Source organism: Athene noctua, chromosome 6 (genome assembly GCF_965140245.1).
Source record: "Athene noctua chromosome 6, bAthNoc1.hap1.1, whole genome shotgun sequence".
Classification (NCBI taxonomy): domain Eukaryota; kingdom Metazoa; phylum Chordata; class Aves; order Strigiformes; family Strigidae; genus Athene; species Athene noctua.
In genome coordinates this window covers 13,424,203-13,443,389 of record NC_134042.1, presented here as the reverse complement: position 1 = coordinate 13,443,389, position 19,187 = coordinate 13,424,203, and the positions used below count along the sequence as shown (strand labels likewise).

Here is a 19,187-nt window from a genome sequence, read left to right as displayed (position 1 = left end):
GCTCACCTCTGTTTTCATCATTAATTCAAAGGGTGGAATAGAGAGTGAAAGAATCAAATATGCAGAGAACTGACTGTTAGCAAAACTATTGGAATAATAATAAAAATATATCATATGAGCTTCATTAACCAAAGAATTATTTCAAACAGTAGCATAATTAGTAAATATTAATATGACATCTAGTATAAATAAATAAAACACTATAAACAGGACAAAGCAGTATAATAGGAAACTAAAGCTGATAGATAATCTGCCTGAGTAGAAGCAAGTTGAACAGGGAAGGAACAAGAAGTTATAGCAAATGGTATATTAAATATCAACTTATGTGGTGGACAAGGATGAAAACTCCTTTTGCCACTGAAACGTGACACAGCACTGGAGAGGAGCATCATGCACTGAAAATGGTTCACTAAACAACATATCAGGTCAGCCATCTCTGTACCTCTCATAGATACATAACAGAGCAAGTTGCATAAATCCAAGTTCTGCAAGTAACTGTAAGTTACATGTAAATGTATCAACCACTCATCTTCTGAACTGCTTCTATCCTCAAAACAGCATGTTCAACTTAGTTCTGGCCCCTACTACTTAAATGAGACCCTTTGGAGATTCATCAGAGAAAAAAAAAAAACAATCTTAGTAAAAGATCTGAAGAAAACACAGTTGAAAGAAGCCCCAGTAACTGTTTACAGTCATAGAAAGAAGACATTGTTATCCACTAAGAACAGAGCAAGAACTCCTGGTCTTAGACTGCAACAGAGAAAATTCAGGTTAAATAACTAGAGAAACCTGAAAATGAAGTTTCTGACAAAAGAATCAGCCTCTACAAAACACTGTAGGATCAGTGTCTCTGGGTACATGCAAGGTTACATTAGTCACTGATCCAGCAGAGATCATAGGAAGGTTTGAGTCAATTCTCATTTTGCACAAGGAATGGATCTGAATACATATATCGGCCTCAGAGGGACTATGAATAAAGGATACAATACAAACATAAGTTGCTATGCTAAAATAGCAGTTTATCCAGGAATAAAACTAAAAGGAGACAAGGACATATTGGTAAAAGGAAAAGAAAGAAACAACTCTTTTTAGAGATGGGTAAAAGAAATCTTCCATAGATAGAGGGACAGAAAACAAATGTGGAAGTATGTACATCGCTAAGTCTCTGTGGGAACATGAGAAGAATGAAAGCAGACAAATGAGGATGGACATCAGGAAAGTTAATAACGTGTAGAGATTCAGCACAATCTAACTGCTCTGGCTAAAGGAAGTAGACATCTGGAGTCATGAAGCTCAGGTGCTACAACAGATTGCAACTTTTAAACCAGAATACAAGTTTCTAGATAAAACTTCAGAGAAGCTTGCTTTTTTTTTTAATAGTGAATAATTTATAATAAACAATACAGAAATAGAAAGAATTTTAAGAAGACTGCTGGGGTAGAACTGACGGTTCGCCAGCTGATCATTTGACGATGACATGACATCAATTCTTATTACATACATAGGTATTCATACATTCGTTCACTCCGTCCCTCCTTTAAAAGTCACATGCCCAGTTTAACGTGAACAGCTGTGGTGGCATATCTTCCACTTCTCTTGCTTGACATCAGAGGTTTTGCTTTGCTCCTCAAGCCTTACTTTTCACCATTCTTTAAGGCACCTGTTCTATCTCCTAGCCAGGTATTCAAGCTGGGTCTGGGTCTGGTCTCATACAGCAGCTGACACATTTGGCTACATTACCATTTCCAGCCTATACCCATCTCACAGCAGGCTGCCCTGCCACTTTCATTATCCAAGCATTTATCCCAGAGGAGCTCAAGGCACAACACTATCCGATGCAACTGGTTGAAAATCTGACCAACTAGTTTTCCACTTGCCGATTTGATGAAACAAGGCATTTCACAATGATGTTAGCAATTTTATCAGTGCTTTGAATGGTCAAACATCTTACTCTGAACTGATGATACAGTAGATGCTCAATAAAATCAACTGATGCATTTTGTTCCACAAACAATCAACTAACCACCTTCTCTTAAAAGCACAGGATGCTAAAAGGTTTTGAGCTTTGAAAATCTTCCTCCGTATAGAAATTCCATATTTCCAGTCAGTTTTAATATTGGGACCAGGTTTAATATTGGTGTATAGCTAAATGTCTCTTCCAAAGAAGGCAGGCCTTTTCAGAATTAACATTGCTTTTTCCCAAAATAAGGGACCCAGTGTCAGCTGGGTACTGCTCTTGCATCATCTTGCTGACACATAGACTAGTTTTTTCCCATAACTTTTTATTACTGATGAAACCTGGTGATATATTCTTGTTTCGCAAAGATATGAATGTGTAACTATGAAAAAAGAGCACAGTAGTTCTTTACCACAAATAATTTTTTGTGCCCATGCAGTTAAATAAGAAAATTAATTTGGTTTAAATATGCTTAAGCTTTCTTTGTGGTTACTTTCCAAACTGAAATATCAGAACACTGGCAGAAAAAGCAACCTGGAGGTAAATTAAATAATATACAGAAAAAGGAAAGTGTCAAGCCATTAAGGTAATTATTCATACCAATAATGTGATTGTGGGAATCATGTTTTCCCAAACAAGAAACAGATTCATTATTTTGACCTGCATGTTTCCATGTAAAATAAAACTATCTGCCCAAAACATCTGCATGTGGAGTACTGCAAACCAATTCTAACCTAACACAATTAGATTGAGATTAATCCATAAAAATATTTAGCAAATAATTTGAAAGGAAAAAATCGATTCAAGAAGTCCACCCAAGCAGGAAAGAGGCCTTAACTTAAGCCAATTATTCACAATTAATTGTATGTAATATTTCTACAGAAAGTTAACAAGGACAGGATATTACTTCAGGATGATGGCTTTACAATTGGGACAGTTCTTTCCTTCTGCTCCACAGTCAGGTAAAAGAGTTCTGCTACCACATAACCCTCTTATCAGCTATCTACAATGAAAAAGGAGGAATCACTGGGTAAAGTCTGGATTCCAAAACTCCTTATGACTCACCCTCTAACTATAAGTTTTTTAAAAATGAAGGTATCAGCCAAATGAAATAGGAAAGCTTGTATTTCCAAAACCAAAGAGGAAATTTATGCTACAAAATGTAAGCCAAGCCAAAATTCCATCAGTACAACAATGTACCAGAACCTTGACTTCAGCCCAGATTTCAGCTGCCTGCTTTGATATCTTAGATGTTTTATCTACTCTGTGCGAATCACTACTATGCATGTTTTGAGTTCTCTGTAAGATCCGAAAGCAAAGCAAGATAAGACAATAAAGAGTCATTACGTTCAAAACTACTACCGCTGACAAGTGTCCTTGAATTTGGAAGGATGTTCCAGAAAAGAGATAAAGACAGTTATGCATGTAACAGCAGAGGAAAGCTGTGGATGTCAGCAAGATAGATACTGGGCTCCCAGAAAAGTCTTAGAAGACACATTTTAGTTCTTCCAACACACAAAGAAAACTATTTACTCACAGCACAAATCTCCTGACTCTTCCTCCTTTATCATGTGTTCAGACAATTCACATTGCTAGTCTTTCCATTTCTACTCATTGTCCTTAGAATATTCACCTTGCTGAAGCAAAATACTCAGCATGTTCATCACTGTACTGTGCAGAGTCACCTGGTCTCACCATAAAAGAATATGATTTGATCACATGGAATATAGTCATTTACCATGCATGCTCCTTATTTCTTCATGTTTTTAAAAATAAGCAGGAAATACCTCCATAGATTGATATAGTAACTGTTGGTCAGTAACATTGCAAGATAAGTAAATAGTGGAGAAAGGGGGATTCTAATTGTCCTCAAAACCACCAAACATTTTTGGATCACAGAAGTGAAGACCTCCTGCTATTCTCCTACTTCTATTAACTTTTGTTAGCTTATTATCTTATAGGACAGAAGGCACCCAGTAGCACAAATTATTATTGCATGTACACTCTACAGTAAGCCTTAGGATGGGGGACCTCAAAATCATGTGGGTAAGATAAGCGCTCTTCACAGAAATGACAAAGTGAAGCAAAAAAGAATATGAAAAGAAGGAGGAAAGCATCAAGGACTAGACCGTAAAAAAGAATACACTGTGTATCAAATATTGGAGTCCTTCCTCATATTAGGACTCTGGTATCCTTCTTCCGGTTGGGCATTGGGCTCTGGTATAATTTTTAAGTTGTGGCAATGCCTTAATTCACCTGCAGTCCCACTGAGAGATGTCAAACATCATGGCCGTATTCAAAGGGATTCTGTATCAAAACAAAGCATTCCAGTTGTGTTTGTTTCTTAGGAGAGTTCAGCTCCTGATGATGCCACAAGAGTACTTTCTGAGTGAGGGATGAGAATAAGACCTTCAAATTTTAGCCCAGTGAGATTTTAAAAGGACTGAAGGAAAGAGATTCACCAAGTATATGAAGAGATACAACAAGGGTGAAGTACCTTTGTCGGAGATTTTTGAGTTATGCTTTTGTTTGTAACTATCTGAAACAGAGAAAGAAATAGAGGGTGAATCTTACATGGGCGAAAGGAAGACAAAAGGCATAGAAGCCAGAAAAAGAGAAAGAGAAAGAAAATAGATGATTTATTATAGGGCAAAGAGAAGTGGAGTCTTGACAAAGACTTAATTTTATTTCCTTCATGCAAAAATACCAAGAGCAGCAGCAGCAGCAGGTGGCAAACATGCAAGTCAGAGAGGAGCCGAATATTTTGCTGGAAGGAAAAAGACGAAGCCCTGAGTGCACTGAGCTGGTAGGACCAGGCTGGAAGCAGAATCAGCTGTCTGGGTGCTACTTACTGTCACAAACATAGGGTTTGTCATGATCGTCCTGGGAGGCAGCATCATTCCGTCTCCTGCCGCCTCCAGATCCCCGAGCCTGCAAGGACAAGAGGAATTGTTAACATTATTTCATCGCCACTCAGGTCTCCTTGTGCCCCTCACCCTCCTATGAAAAATGTGCAATATAAACTAAACAAATCCTCAGCTTCCATACAGGTTTTTCAAGGGTGGGCTTGACCCGTCATCTCCTAAGATATGCACTATGTTAATGGACCTTGTAATGCAGTGGAGATCCCCTCCACTGATAACCCAAACTGTTCATCCACAGCAGTAGGTCACTGCCAGCACATATTCAGTTGAGTATCATCACACATTCATTTCTGAAGATGTTCAAATACCTTGCTTAACTGAATATGAATGAATTAATAGATGAACAGGTGTTAGAGGATAAATACGACAATTAAATCAGCCAGAAAACAAGCCCCAAATAAAACAGAGGTAAAATTATTTCCTTTAATATTTTCAAAGGGATGTTGTTTGTTTTGTTTTGTTTTCTAGCTGAAAAGCACTGTTTTGAAATGGCCTTCTGGGACAAAGGTACCATGGCTAATTAGAAAACGGAGCACTGGTCGGTTAGTGGAAAAGATTAGGTAACATGGCTACCTGAAATAACAGAGAACGGGAATTACCCAGAAAGGTCTCTCCGCAATTCTGTGTTCCTACAACACACCAACTTGGCAGCCCTGGAAACTGAAAAGCTCTGTTTCTCCACAGCACAGACTGCTCTGTCCTGAGCTCCAGGGGTAAGAGTGGAATTCAGCATCAAAGCTACTTGGTCCTGACCCTTCTCAGCTGAGATGCCAACAAGAGGACAGCTCCAGCTCGTATCTGTCCAGTGGTGGAGGCTGTGATGTGGAACTGGGAACTGAGCCAAGGCCTTCAGTTCTTTCACGTTCACTGCTACAGTGTGTAGATGACAATAATTTTAGACTTGATCTTTATTTAAGGAAGTGATCTGCAGGTTGAAGACTAGATAGCCCCTTATTAATTCTGCCAGCTACTCTATTCCTGGGTAAAAGCAACAAAACTGTTTCTGTTGCTCCTCTTAGTAAACTATTGATGTTTCTCACCCTAGACAAGACTGTCTGACTCAAATTCTTCAAGCTTTTTCATATGAAAATAAGAAAGGGACAGAGCTTTGTCAAGTAAAGCTGGAGAAGATACAGAAATTCTAAGAATATTAGTACCCCAAACACCAAGGGGTCTGTCCCTCTCTGTGGATTTGGGACTGAACTAGCACTATTTGAGCTGCATTCCACTGGACATCTAAAGACAAAGAACAAGGAACAGTTTTACACTGGCCTGACAAAGTCTGTCAAAACAGAGATTTATAAAAACTTCACATATTATTTCCCTGGGATTGCTTGGGTCTAACTTAACACAGTCCTGAAGGAAAGACATGGATTTGCAGCTGTCTGGATGGGATACTGCTAGGTATGACAAGTATAGCTCTGACTTCGGCAAAGATCTCTGTGCAGATCAGCATACACGTGCAGAGTGAGATTTGTAAGGGTGAACTGAAAAGCAGTTTCACCCTGGAAAAGGCCCCAGCAACAATTGTTTGGTGGAAGCTACTTTACTGACCATATCACATAAAATCATTTTACTAGTCTGCATTATTTTCTCTCTGACTGCCAGCTCTGTAAACCCCCTCTGGGCTATGAAATCAATCCCAGGCTTGTTCCTTTCTTCCCTCATTACTGCAAAATGTGCTGCTAGCTGAATTTCAGTCCATGGCAGCTCCTATACAACCCTCAGCTCATCAGAGAGTCTTCACAGAGACAAGTGATTGGCCCTTAATAAATATTTCTGCTGGTACCTGGATTAGGATCTAATTTCCCTATCCTACCAGCTGCATTGGCTTTTCAGGGCTGCGAAAAAGCTGTAAAGTCTTATTTTTGTCACTAGTCAGTAGGTCTGACTCTGTTTACACACTGAGAACAGATCTGTTGAGTAAGAAGGTACTATTTTTACACAGGCATCTTTCAGAATAGGATGGTAATTTAAGGTCTGTTGCTCAGTTTCACTAGTCCTACAGCCAGCTGTTTCCCTTCAAACCGTTCTCTACAGAAATGCAAGGGTACAGCGTTCATGTCATGACCACACGTCAGATACACTTTTTCATGCACTGAACACACATGGGGAGATTTTTCAAGTCAATGACTTTCAATGGGACTTGGGTTCCTAAATGTCTTTAGTGCCTTTGAAATTGTCCCATGGGATATCCATCTGACGAGCAGACAATCTGTACAGGTGCAGCTGCATTCCTCTCATATCTCCTAGCAAACTATCCTTCCCAGCTCCTACCACAGTCTCCCCGTCCACCAAAGATACTAGAAAGCTCCTTCCGTAAATCCACCTCTTCGGCCTTCGGTGTCCTTCCTAATGCTCCCACAATTTCAGGGCTAGCCTTGAGGGGATAGTAAACCAAGCAGCTGCCCCAGAGGCACTAAATTGAGTGCCCCGTGCTTGCTGTCGGCACTCCAGTCTGTTGAATTCAGTCATCCATGACCGCCTTCATTCTCCTGACAGGGTGCAGCAAAGACTACCAGACTTGATGTGTGAGGCCTGGAAGCTATGGCACAGAAGCCTTGGAGCAACCCTGAAGCAGCCAGAGAGAGTGGCCAGAGGGACAGATGGAGAGTCCGGGATTAGAAATAAAATAATGCTGTAGGGAAAGGAAGGGGCATGTGCAATTTGGAAAGTCCAGAGCAGTAATTCTGTCGCATTAATCCTGCATCGATGCTGTCAACCCTTCTCACTCCTTCTCTGAATCCCCGAAGGCCACACTCTGCAGGATCTAGTTTCCTATGCATGTCCTCCCCCTCTTCTGCCCTCTAAAAATACCCTAACCAACTCCTTCCCAGAAACAAAGTACTGCCCAGGTTTCACGTCCTCTAATTTCAGATTCTTAGCCTCAATTCCCTACACTGGGTCAGGCTCACATTAGAAAAGGGCTGCTTGAAGAGTGGCAAAACACTCGTGACCAGATGCAATTCAGGCTTACCAGTTTTCAACAGCTAGAGAATCTGGCTCCAATTTTGAAAACCTAATTTATACCACATTTTGCTTTGGTTATTGATGCCATCAAATAAAAACGAAAATTGCTCAAAGTATTTGGCACTCTTCAGACTTCTCTTTTTTGCACTGAATGAAGCCAGGGTACTAGCAGAGCAAGAGTTAGTTGCAAGAAAAAGGCAAGAGACCCTGCTGCTCCTGTACTTAATAGGGGGCCATTTCTAGGGCAGAAAATAAAGACATAAATTCATGCTTCACAATTAATGCAACATCTAGTACCCTCTAACTCTTTTCCCTACAGTAGCAGAGAAGAAATTTCCTGAACAGGGGAGTAAAACTTTGCACATAACAGTAACTTCAGGACTTTCCTTGTGTAGGCCTGGGAGATATGAATATTGCAAATTCCCTTCTCCTGAGCAGTATATCTCTTTTAGCTATTCATTCCCTTTCACTCACCCTAACCAGCATGTGCAATTTATGTGAGAGCGACTTATTAGAAAAGAGTTGTTAGCCTGGAATATTAGTTGATCGCTACAGTCAAGCTTGTGTGCATGTATCGATTCTAATGCCTGGTTTTGGTTACTGGTTCATACAAATTTTCTGAAACTTACATTTTTCTGGAAAATTTTTTTCCAGGTGGGGGTCTTTGGCTAAGAAAGAAAGAAAGAAAGAAACTGGTTCAGGTGATTTTGAGAATAAGGAAGGTGAAATATATACTTATCCAATTATTAAAGTGCTTTGATCTTATATTAAAGGACTTAAGCTCCAAAATAAAGAGGAGCAGAAAACTGAAACAACACAACAACAGAGGAAACCAAAGGAGAGGGTCTGATGCATAAGTACATTGCAAGTATTCAATGTGGTTTCAGGTCTCTTATTCAAAAGCTATTATATCCTGCTCATTTAGCCTAAAACATAGCCCTTCTTGCTCGACTCCTACAAACAATCAAAAGGTACTTCTAGAGCTCCTGTGCCCCTGCAGCACCCACTGGAGCCAAAGAGAGATGAAAATGCTTGAAACTGCTGAGAATTGTCTTCATGTTTATTTAGATGCCTAGCTTATGGGGCCACAATTGAAAATGTTGATTCTAAGTTTTAAAACGTTGGCCTCATTACTTAACTGGTGCCCTGCTGAAATTGTGAAAAGACATCTTAGGTAAGAGAAGGGACACAGACTCCCCTAAGGATAAAATATTGCCCATTTTAACCAAATAGAAGATTTGCCATGGGCTCAAGAGGGCCAGTGTCAGCCACAAAGTGATACCTTGGAGAAAGCTGCAAAATGCACTAATACAGTTCAAGTTACTCTTATTAATATTTTTTTTTTGGCTGTCATGACTGAATTTGTTGCTTTTCTGTAATTAGTAAATGTCGCTTTAAAGTAAGAGCATTGTAATAGCAGGATGTCACCATAATTACTACAGTTTACATTACAATTGTAAATACACCACTATAATAAATTTACCCCAACTTTTTACTCTCAAAATAATCTTTTTTTCTTGGTAATTCACAAAAATAAACTGAAAAAATACTAAAAATCTTTGACCATATGACTTAAAATTACCTATAGTGTTATTATTATCATACATCCATGGGTATACACTTTGCATATACAATACATATGACAAATAACACACTAGAAAACAGAGTTTTGCTTCCTTGCTTCCCTCCTTTCCGTTCCAGTAAGCTCTCCACCTACCCGTCCTCTAGGCCTGTTCTTTCGTTTTGGAATATCTTCTTCCAAATCCTCTTCCTCATTCACTTCATCTGCATTTTCATCATTTTCTAAAACCCTCTGTGGTTGAACAATAAACAGGAATGGTTAGAAGAAAAGATGACACATACAACCAACTGCTGCTCTTTACCACAGAGACTGCAGGTTATTAAATTACACTTGATTAATGATATAATGTCAAATCAGATCCCAGAACCCCCTACTTCTTTCCACTAAAGCAAAATTTGCTTTCCCTTCCACCCTCAGTTCTCCAGGGAGTTCTTATTAAAAAAATACCACTGATATCAGTCAACTCGAAGAAAAGGTTCCTAAGAAATAATAGTGGCATCACCGAGCACCAATATCCCAAGACAACACAAGTATTAGTATGCATAACTCCAGGCCCTGTCTGGGAAATTGTTTGCATGATTTTTTTAATTTGGTTTCTTGCACCTTAGATTGTTTTGTTTTCTTCTAATGTTGAAAATGCACTTCAAGAAGATAGAAATCAGTGTTTTTCTCCTTGGCAGCTCACACTTTTCTTTGTTTAGCAAAAATAGAGAAAATTCTTCCATATATTCCAGCGTGTTTAGTGGATCTAGAAAATAACATCTTTCAGGTTTTACACCACGGGTACAACTCTGTAATCTGGAAACAGGGGTCTTGCTGCATGAGAATGCTGAGGAAGTACAGGTCTCACTGAAGTTAACAGGAACAATAATAGTATTTCCTCCAATTAATTATTCAATAGGAACAGTAATTCATCATCTCACATAACTGTGAGATGCCCAGGCCAGGGAATTTCAATCCTTTTATCCTGATCTTTTGAAATGTAACCTCTATAGAATCAAACACAGGCTGGCCACGCTGAAAACATACAAAGTCAGACATTGCATGGACAAAGGCAAGAGAAACCATCACAACACTAATGTGGAAAGAAGTCCTGTTGAAATCCCCTCAACCCTTGGCATGTCTGCTAGAAATAGAGAAATAGGGCCCTGCCACTCCTGCCATTCAAGGTGTGGTGCCATTTCATAAGAGACCAGTCTGGAATCACTGACTCATATCTGCCATGCCACCATTCATTTAAATTACAACATGCAACCATGATGCAGATTCAAATCAGTGACATTAAACTGATGAGGAGGTTTTTCAGTCTTACTGTATTTGTCTCTTCCCTGTAATTTCTACTTAAGAGCTATTTCAGAGACTGCAGAGGGAGAACAGGAACAAATCACAGTTGCTTTCTCTCCTTCCTACATACCTCAAGCACCAAATTCTGAATTTGTGGGAAAGAACACAACAGAAGTTTCACTTTTAAAAAAGCCTGTATTTGGAAGACCAACTATACAAGTTTATTCTTATTTTATCAGCTAAATTTTTAAGATTAATATTGGACATTGTCCCTTTTAAAAAGTACAAACAACTCTTAGAACATGTTAGGGGATCAAGACTTCATGTGGGGTTTGCTCCTTTCATTTTTAAATTTCAGGGGGCTCTTAATGAGGTCAGACCATCATGAAATACAATTTCACATAATACTAGAGTACTAAATACTAGAGGGTGTAAAATTTAAGCAAGTTCCAGTTCTGCATACGTAAAATATTTCTTCAGAATTCATTCAATTTCATATATTACTTGACTTCATCTTAGGAAACTGAAACATTTAGAAAATGTTATACATGAGGAGACTAGTGATATGTAAGAAAATAAGCAAACTTACTGATGCAAGTTTTTATTTTCACATTGCTTCATATCTTAAAGTATCTTGAAAAAAAAGAGAAGGCTGCAACCATATCGTATGTGGGAGAGGAAGGAGCTAGTTTACAACACTGATACTACACAAGAGCAGTTAAGAGAAATACTACAAACTACTTTCTATGTTTAAAATTGCAGCATCAATTTAGAAAAGAGATAATAAGTAACCAAGTGTGAATTTGATGACACTGCTAGGGTAATGACTTTAATCCTTGATAGAAGGGGCATAGCCTCTCTGATGCATGGTCAAAAGGCTATTCTAAGCCTTCTCCAGTGAACGATGGAGACACACATTCAATACCAATTTACTGTAGGGCAAAATCCTCAACCCTGTTAAATACCAACTGTAAATAGACTGCATTTATTTAGCAGGGAGAACCCTTATGCTTTTTAGCAAAGTAACTTTTCCTTTCCTATTCTGTCTTTCTAAAACAGTTTCCCAGCCCAATGTACTTCAGTGCAGCTAAGCACCAAGTCTTCTCCTGACAGATACTATGAGCTTGAGAGGGTGGTGGGTGGCTGGGACCGACATGGGAATTACCATTATGTCTATCCGACATGCTCACTGTCACCACCACTGAGGCTGGGCCCTTTCAAGTTACTGCACAGAAGAGCATGCAAAGGAACAACGGAGAGATTTGCATTCTCTTATTTGTCACACAGATAAAAGGCACTGACCATTATTTTAATCTGGTACATTCTCACTGCCAGGTGCCGAAGTACACACTGAAAGATGGCTACTAGTAAAGGCTTCGGCAGTCACTGGTGTATAGACTGAATCCAGATAAGCTGTGCTTGCATAAGAAACAACAGCAAGACATGTCTTTTGCGTCTGTTCTCATGAAACGAGCATCCAGGTGACAGGTTACAGCTATAGCAGTTTAGCTGAAAACTTCGCGTATATTTTTGCACCCCCTTCCTGCTCTGCAATGCCCAGACTTGTGTCAGTTCTATTGTATCTAAAGTCTCTTTCCTTGGACTGTTGCTGGGGATAATTTGGGAGCTCAGATTGCACAGTGACATCCAAAGACACCTGTCAACCTCATAAGAATGCTGCACCATAACTTCTTGTGACTTTGGAAGCAGGCATAAACAGAGCTTTAGGGCTCTCAGCTTAATAGACCCAGATACGCTACTGGAGAAGGAAACACAGAGCGGGCCTCACGCCAAGCTTTTCCTCACTCCACAAGCATGGGATGCTTTCTCTTTGATGGTGCTCCTTTGCCCTTGTAACTGGGAACACGAGACCTAATTTTGCTGCCCTTACGTGTGTGAAATTTCTAGCAAATTGACCAGTAGGACTGAGCTCCAAGCAATATAGATTTGATGCCCATGCAATTCTGTTTCATTTGTCATGGGGCTGCCCACTCAAATTTTTACTAGTTTTAGGTATAGATGCAACATGTTGTAGTGGCTCTCACTAAAAATCACTAATGGGTACTAAAGGGCAACGAAGCTGGTGCAGGGTCTGGAGCACAGGTCGTACGAGGAGCGGCTGAGGGAACTGGGGGGGTTTAGTCTGGTGAAGAGGAGGCTGAGGGGAGACCTCATCGCCCTCTACAGCTCCCTGAAAGGAGGGTGCAGAGAGCTGGGGATGAGCCTCTTTAACCAAGTAATAAGCGATAGGACAAGAGGGAATGGCCTCAAGTTGCACCAGGGAAGGTTTAGACTGGGTATCAGGAAGCATTTCTTTCCAGAACGGTTTGTTGGGCATTGGAATGGGCTGCCCAGGGAGGTGGTGGAGTCCCCATCCCTGGAGGGGTTTAAGAGTTGCGTTAACATAGCACTGAGGGATCTGGTGTAGTTGGGAACTGTCAGTGTTAGGTTAATGGCTGGACTAGATGATCTTCAAGGTCTTTTCCAACCTAGATGATTCTGTCACTCCTAGCACAATGGCGTTTTAGCACCACCAAAGATGTGCTGCTGCTCCCCTGCGAGAGGCCTGCTTTTCTAGTGATGTAAGATGTCTTTAAAAGTGACACCTACTTACATAAGAACCCATTATATTAGCTGAATTCCTTCTCTGACAGACCCACAGATGCGTTTCGACTTTTAATTGTTAAAGGATGAAATAGAAACTTGACAAGTAACTTTCAAACCATAATGTGTGTGAAGAGGCAATATTTCTCATACCTGCATTGCTAATAATAACTGAGATAATTAAGATTAGAATATTTTTAATTATTTATTTTGCTTGTGTACTTTCTGAAGGCTTCTCAGAAAAAAAGAAATGCAAGGCAACAGCACTTTTTGTCTACAGTCAACAGCTGTGAATTCAAATTCAAATCTATGTCCAAATTCACTTTAAGTATGAGGCACTAAAATTCAGTTTATGGTTGGGACCCATCTCTGCTTGTCAGTTTTATATGTAACCATCTCATAGTACTGCAAAACAAATTCCAACACCGGAGCTGTGCAGAACACAGCCAAACGACAGAGATCTTTGTGACAGGAGAAGTGTGCAAGTTCCCAAGTTCATTTTGAGCATCACGATGTAGCACAATGGTTTGATAACATTGTGACAGTAGAATGACACAAACAGATGCACTGTTCTGCCACAGGACCAAATCTGCTAGGCTTAAAGACAAATTGTAAAATCCAGCCCTGTTGTCAGGGCATGGGGCTCTCCTTTACCTGGATTTCTTGAATAGTGTCTTCCTCTTTAGTGTCTGTTTTTTTCTCTATTCCCTCTCCACGCAGCAAGGCTTCCAGAGTTGTACTTTCCGAGGTGAACCCATCTTTTTTCAGAGGCAGATCAACTTCTGAAAAACAAAATACATTGACTGCATGTGTCTCCCCAGACAGTTAACAAGCAGAAGGACAGAGATGACAAGCAGAAGACTGACAGACATTCAAGCTTGTTTCCATCTTGAAGGAGAGTTCTTCAAGTTTTTCTTTTAACTGATAAGGATCTCCACATAGGATTCATTTCTATCTTACTGAAAACCTGGCATCTTTTCAATTGCTGTATTTGCTTACAGGAAAAAAATGCTGGACATATTGTATCAGGAGCAAACAAATTGGGGGCGGGGGGGGGGGGGCTTCTTCTTTATGTAAACTCCCTATGTTTCAAATAAAGAACAAAATCAGGACTTTCTAAGATACTGAAATAACAAATAAGAAGATCTGATCTCCTGAAGAAGTAGTTTAATGCAATTCATCTGGCGCAGATTATACAGCACAGCTCCAAGCGGCATTCTCCTACACCAGGGCATGTTTTGCACGTGGGGAAGCAGAAAGCTATAGTGTGTGGGGCCAATGCTGAGAACTTAAACTGAAAAACCAAAGGGATGTGTCTTGAATTTTCATGTAATACTGACTAGATGGAATCTTCAGTTGGTTTTAAACGGGCCTACACCAGTGAAGAAACACCAGTCAGCACAGCTACGAGTACAGAGTCTAGCCCATAAAACAGGGTGACCCCCAGTCACAGCAGAAAGAGCCAAAGGCTGGCTCGGGGGCAGGCCTAGGGCACAGGACTCCAAAGACAGTGTGGGTTTATGAGGAAGCTCGATGCAACTTGCTGTGCAAGTGAAGGAACAGAGCCTTATTCCCCTTCTGAATGTCGCTACTAGATTATGAGGCAGTACAGCAGACAGACAAATACAGCATGTTAATTTTAGCAAGATGTTAAAATACACCTAGGGAAGAATTCCGTTTTCCTTGTAGATCCTGGCCTCTACCCCACTCATGCAGGCATTCATTCAGAACAATCCTATGGCAGGGAGACATCTTGAATGTCTCTTTACCTGACAGTGACAGGTATGGATATCTCAAGTACTCCCTCCCTTCTAAAATGAATTCCTTCCTCTAGGCCAATAGATTTATAAAGTAATAATGTACAGGACCGATGCTCACAAATCAGCATCTGGTGTCCTTATTTCACAGCTCTGTCCTCTTCTCATCTTTTAGGACTGTGTTGTGTTCCCCAGTCTGCCTGAAGCTCCCTGCCTTTCTATCACCGTGAGTTGTAAACTCTGCAGGGCAGAAATTCATGTGTTTATAAAGCCCCAAATCACTCCTGCAATCCAAATAATGAATGAACACTTCCACCTGGGATAGTAAAGTCTAATCTGTTTCTTGGGGGCAATTGCGTCCCAGGAATATGTTTGTTCTATATATGAAAAACTCTAAGCCAGCAAATGATTCAGGGTCCCTGATCAGTGCTTCCACAACATGCTTGCTCAAGTCTTCTGAAGTGAGCGTTGCTCAGCCAATAACCACAGAAAATCCAGCAAAAATTCCAGCAAAAGCTATTCTATTCATGGAGGGAAAGGCTGAGTACAAACCATGCAGAAAACCCAAACCACTGGGATTTTCAAAGGAAACTCCCAGGACAACCCACACAATGGGATGGGGTCAACTGTGAATTGATCCCCCTTCTCATCACAAGGAGGTCTATTGAATCAGGACTCTGTTTTCAGCATTAAGCTCTGCACACCCACGGCATTATGCCACCTTCCCCAACTTCTCTCTTACTTGAGCTATAGAAAAGACAGAGAAGTCAACAGAGAATCATACAGACTGAATTTCCCTGTATTAACTCCTAGTACCCTCCTTTGGATGCTAAATCCAGACATTTCAATAGAAAGAAGGGATTTTAAACTTGATTTCTGTGCAAATCACAACACTTGAATCTAAAGTCACTAAGGAGCCTCCATAATCATCTCTGACTGTGGGCTTGGCTTGTTTTCAAAGTCCTGGGCTTAGGTGCAAAAGGGCATTTGCTCTGTATTTAGAACCTTGTGGGACTGCAAAACTCAAGGGGTCATCATACTTCCAGCAAGAGAAGAAGCTTCAAGCAGGCTCAAGGGCATCAGAAACAAACATGTCTTCACTGTGACAAGCTATGCCTATCTCTGGATACCGATGCACTCAGGAAATGAATGCATTAGAAAAGGGAATGAGCAAGGAACAGGTGAGGGATAAGTAGAACATATATAAAAGTAAAACTAGTCCCTGTTTGTTCTAGAGACATTGAACATTAAGTCAGAGGGAAAGGTAGGCTTTAAGGTCAAAAACCAGCAGCTGTCTTTAATAGGCGTGTTTGTTTTCTGTGGCGCTGCTACCTCCTACAAGCAACACTCCAGGAGACTTTTCATCCCAAACTCTCAAAGTTTTTTAATTATTAAATTTAGCATCCCACTGACAAGGCAGTGTGAGGTAATACCTTTATTCCCAGTTTACTGATGGAGAGATGGAGTTATCAAGAAGTTACGTCAGTGAGCAGGAAATCCGGTGAAAAGAAACTCAGGGCAGCTGCTTCCCATCTGCCCACTAAGCCAACTGCTATTCAACTGCTTCATTTTCATCTCCACTAGTAGCTTCTAGGAGTCCATTTTCATTCCTAAGTAGCTCTAGAAAGTGGGAAATGGCAGACACTATCTTGTCTGGAATGTAAAGTTTACAGTATAAAAACCTTCAGAGGTCCACAGACAACCTTTTAGTAATGAATTCAATCTTTGTAAGGAATTCAATCCTTCCTTGAAGATGGCTATTCTGTAACAGATACAGTAATGAAGACAGGAAATTAAGTTTCCAAGCCACTTTTTGAATCCTCAGAGATAAAAGTCTTCAAAAATCTAAAAAATAGTTCAGTTAACCTAGAGAATTAGTTAATTAATTAATCAGTTAATTAGAGAATCACTACCAGGGATCCTTAAATTCATTTCACTAAATCCCTAATTTTCTCTTTCCTATTTAACTCTCCAGGATTTTCCCACAAAAGCTAGAGAAGTATATTTTTCCTTTATGCCTGTACCATAAAGAAAACTGAGAAGTCAATTCAACACCTGAAATGTAGATTTCATGTGAAAGATCAAGGCTTCTCCTAGACCACAGGAACTGCTGTTTGGAAGGGAGGTGAGGTCTGTTCCACTCACTGTCCTTCTTATGAAGGTACCGGCCAGTGTCAGAAGCTTCAAACAAGGACAGAGAGAGACTTCTAGGCTTGAGAAATTAAGCCACGACCCCACACTTGCCACTGTTTGCTTTGATATTTGTTGTGCTATACTATGCAGTCCCATCAGACGCTGCAGAAGAAGACATGAGTGTCTGTCAGGAGAGAAATGCAAAGAAAATAGTCTATCCTAATACCGTATTTCAACCCGATCTCTAAGAGGTCAGTCCTGATGGATCAATGCAGTATCACTGCCAGATATCCTAAATCTGGCTCTTTTGGAAACACACAGAATAGCCCAGCTCCTTCTGAATTTTGAAACATTTTTGCTTTCGATGTTTCCCCACTTAAGTGAGTTCAACAGTTAAACTACGGTTTGAAAGGAGTGTTACACCTTATTTACGGCCTGCCCCCTTGTTCTTGCTACGAGACAGGGAAAATAGAAGCTGCTGACCAAACTTTTTTGTCATTTCTTCTGATTCTTCTCCTTTAGAGGATAAACAGACACAATCTTTTCTATTACTCTGCTGGGGGAAAGTTTCCATATGGCTTTGTCCTGTCAGACCTCTCTAAACTTCCTCTTACTCCTCAATAATCTTCTCAAGATGGACCAATACTGCAGTTGATATTTTCAGATGAAACCACATCCCCCATTTAAACAAATGCATTACAATATTCTTTATACTACTCTTAAGGCAGTGTCCTGCAATGTCCAAGCTGCATACCAAGCAGAATTAGGAACCTCATAACAGAGACAAGACCACCCCATAAGTAATACATTCAAGCACACAGGTAACAGATTAAAATGTCCATCCCACTGCCCATTCACAATGCACATTCAAATCTCCCCAGGGAGACCTGCACAGACGTCCCTGGCCACAATGGCTTTAAAAATAACATTGTAGTATGTGCAAATCTTTTACTCCCTCTCCCCAGCTTGTTCATTACTGTATTACACAACACTGGACCAGACACCAAACGCTGATGCACCAGCTGTTAGCTTTTTTCTAGAATGAAAGTTCTTTGTTTCATTTTGTTCTTTGTTTCATCTCTTATTCTAAAAGTTTTGATCCAAGAAAATGCTTTGTTTCTCTTTGGAGGCCTATTACATACCAAAGGTCTTCAGAAAGTCTAAGTAAACTGTCAAACCCCTTATCTATTAGTCCTTTACATATCATGTAAAGAATTTTAAGAAAGCAGTGAGATGTGCTTTTCCTTGGTAGGAAAAAAAAAGGCATCAGTTAGAACCTCCTATATCATCATTTCCCAGGTGCTTTACTGCTTATACCTAATTACTGTTTCAATCAATTTCTCAAATGTTCATGTAGAATTTATGGGTCTTTAAATCCTTGAATCACATCCAAATCCTTTTTAAATATAGGTAATAACATTTGCTACCCACTAATTGTTCTGAATTCTTCCTATTGTAACTCCTAGTTTGTATCACAAGCTCTTCTTCTGACATGGCAATTTCAAAGAACATAATCTTTATTACAAGTAATAAGTACTAGTAAAAGTACTACAACTAAAAGCTTACTCTTTTACATAAAAATTTTAAAAAGGTTTGTAGATAAATTTCATTTCGATTAGTCTTGCAAATGCAATAGCACCTGGTTAGTGCAGGAGACACAGGAAACAGAACCATACAAAATGGAAGCGTCAAGTCAACAAAAATCATTGATGAAAAATAAAATGTTATGTAAGAATTCTTCCTGTTTTAATGAACCATAGTATTATTGGTGTCACAGCTAAATATTGTGCATATATTATAATTCAAAGATGTGTGTGTGCATATAATTAAAATTTATGTTTCTTAACTTGGCAGAGTCCCTTTCATAGTGATTAAATTAACATGGTTATTTCTGCTTACCAGCTCAGTGAAGTAACTTCTCTATTTATCAAGGTCCTTAGACCACAGTGGTAGAATCTGAGCAAGCACCCATGCCA

The 19,187-nt window shown here is 39.8% G+C and overlaps 1 protein-coding gene across 1 annotated transcript in view; it reads right to left on the bottom strand.

The window, feature by feature from the left end:
* DPF3 (double PHD fingers 3) overlaps positions 1–19,187 on the bottom strand; it is a 154,859-nt gene that overhangs the window by 51,794 nt on the left and 83,878 nt on the right. The window contains exons 4-8 of the mRNA XM_074909648.1: positions 13,976–14,103; positions 9,569–9,664; positions 8,481–8,519; positions 4,810–4,888; positions 4,455–4,496 (exon numbers count right to left, since the gene is read on the bottom strand). Of these exons, the coding sequence (XP_074765749.1) occupies positions 4,455–4,496; positions 4,810–4,888; positions 8,481–8,519; positions 9,569–9,664; positions 13,976–14,103 (384 nt within the window). The remainder of the gene's footprint in view (positions 1–4,454; positions 4,497–4,809; positions 4,889–8,480; positions 8,520–9,568; positions 9,665–13,975; positions 14,104–19,187) is intronic.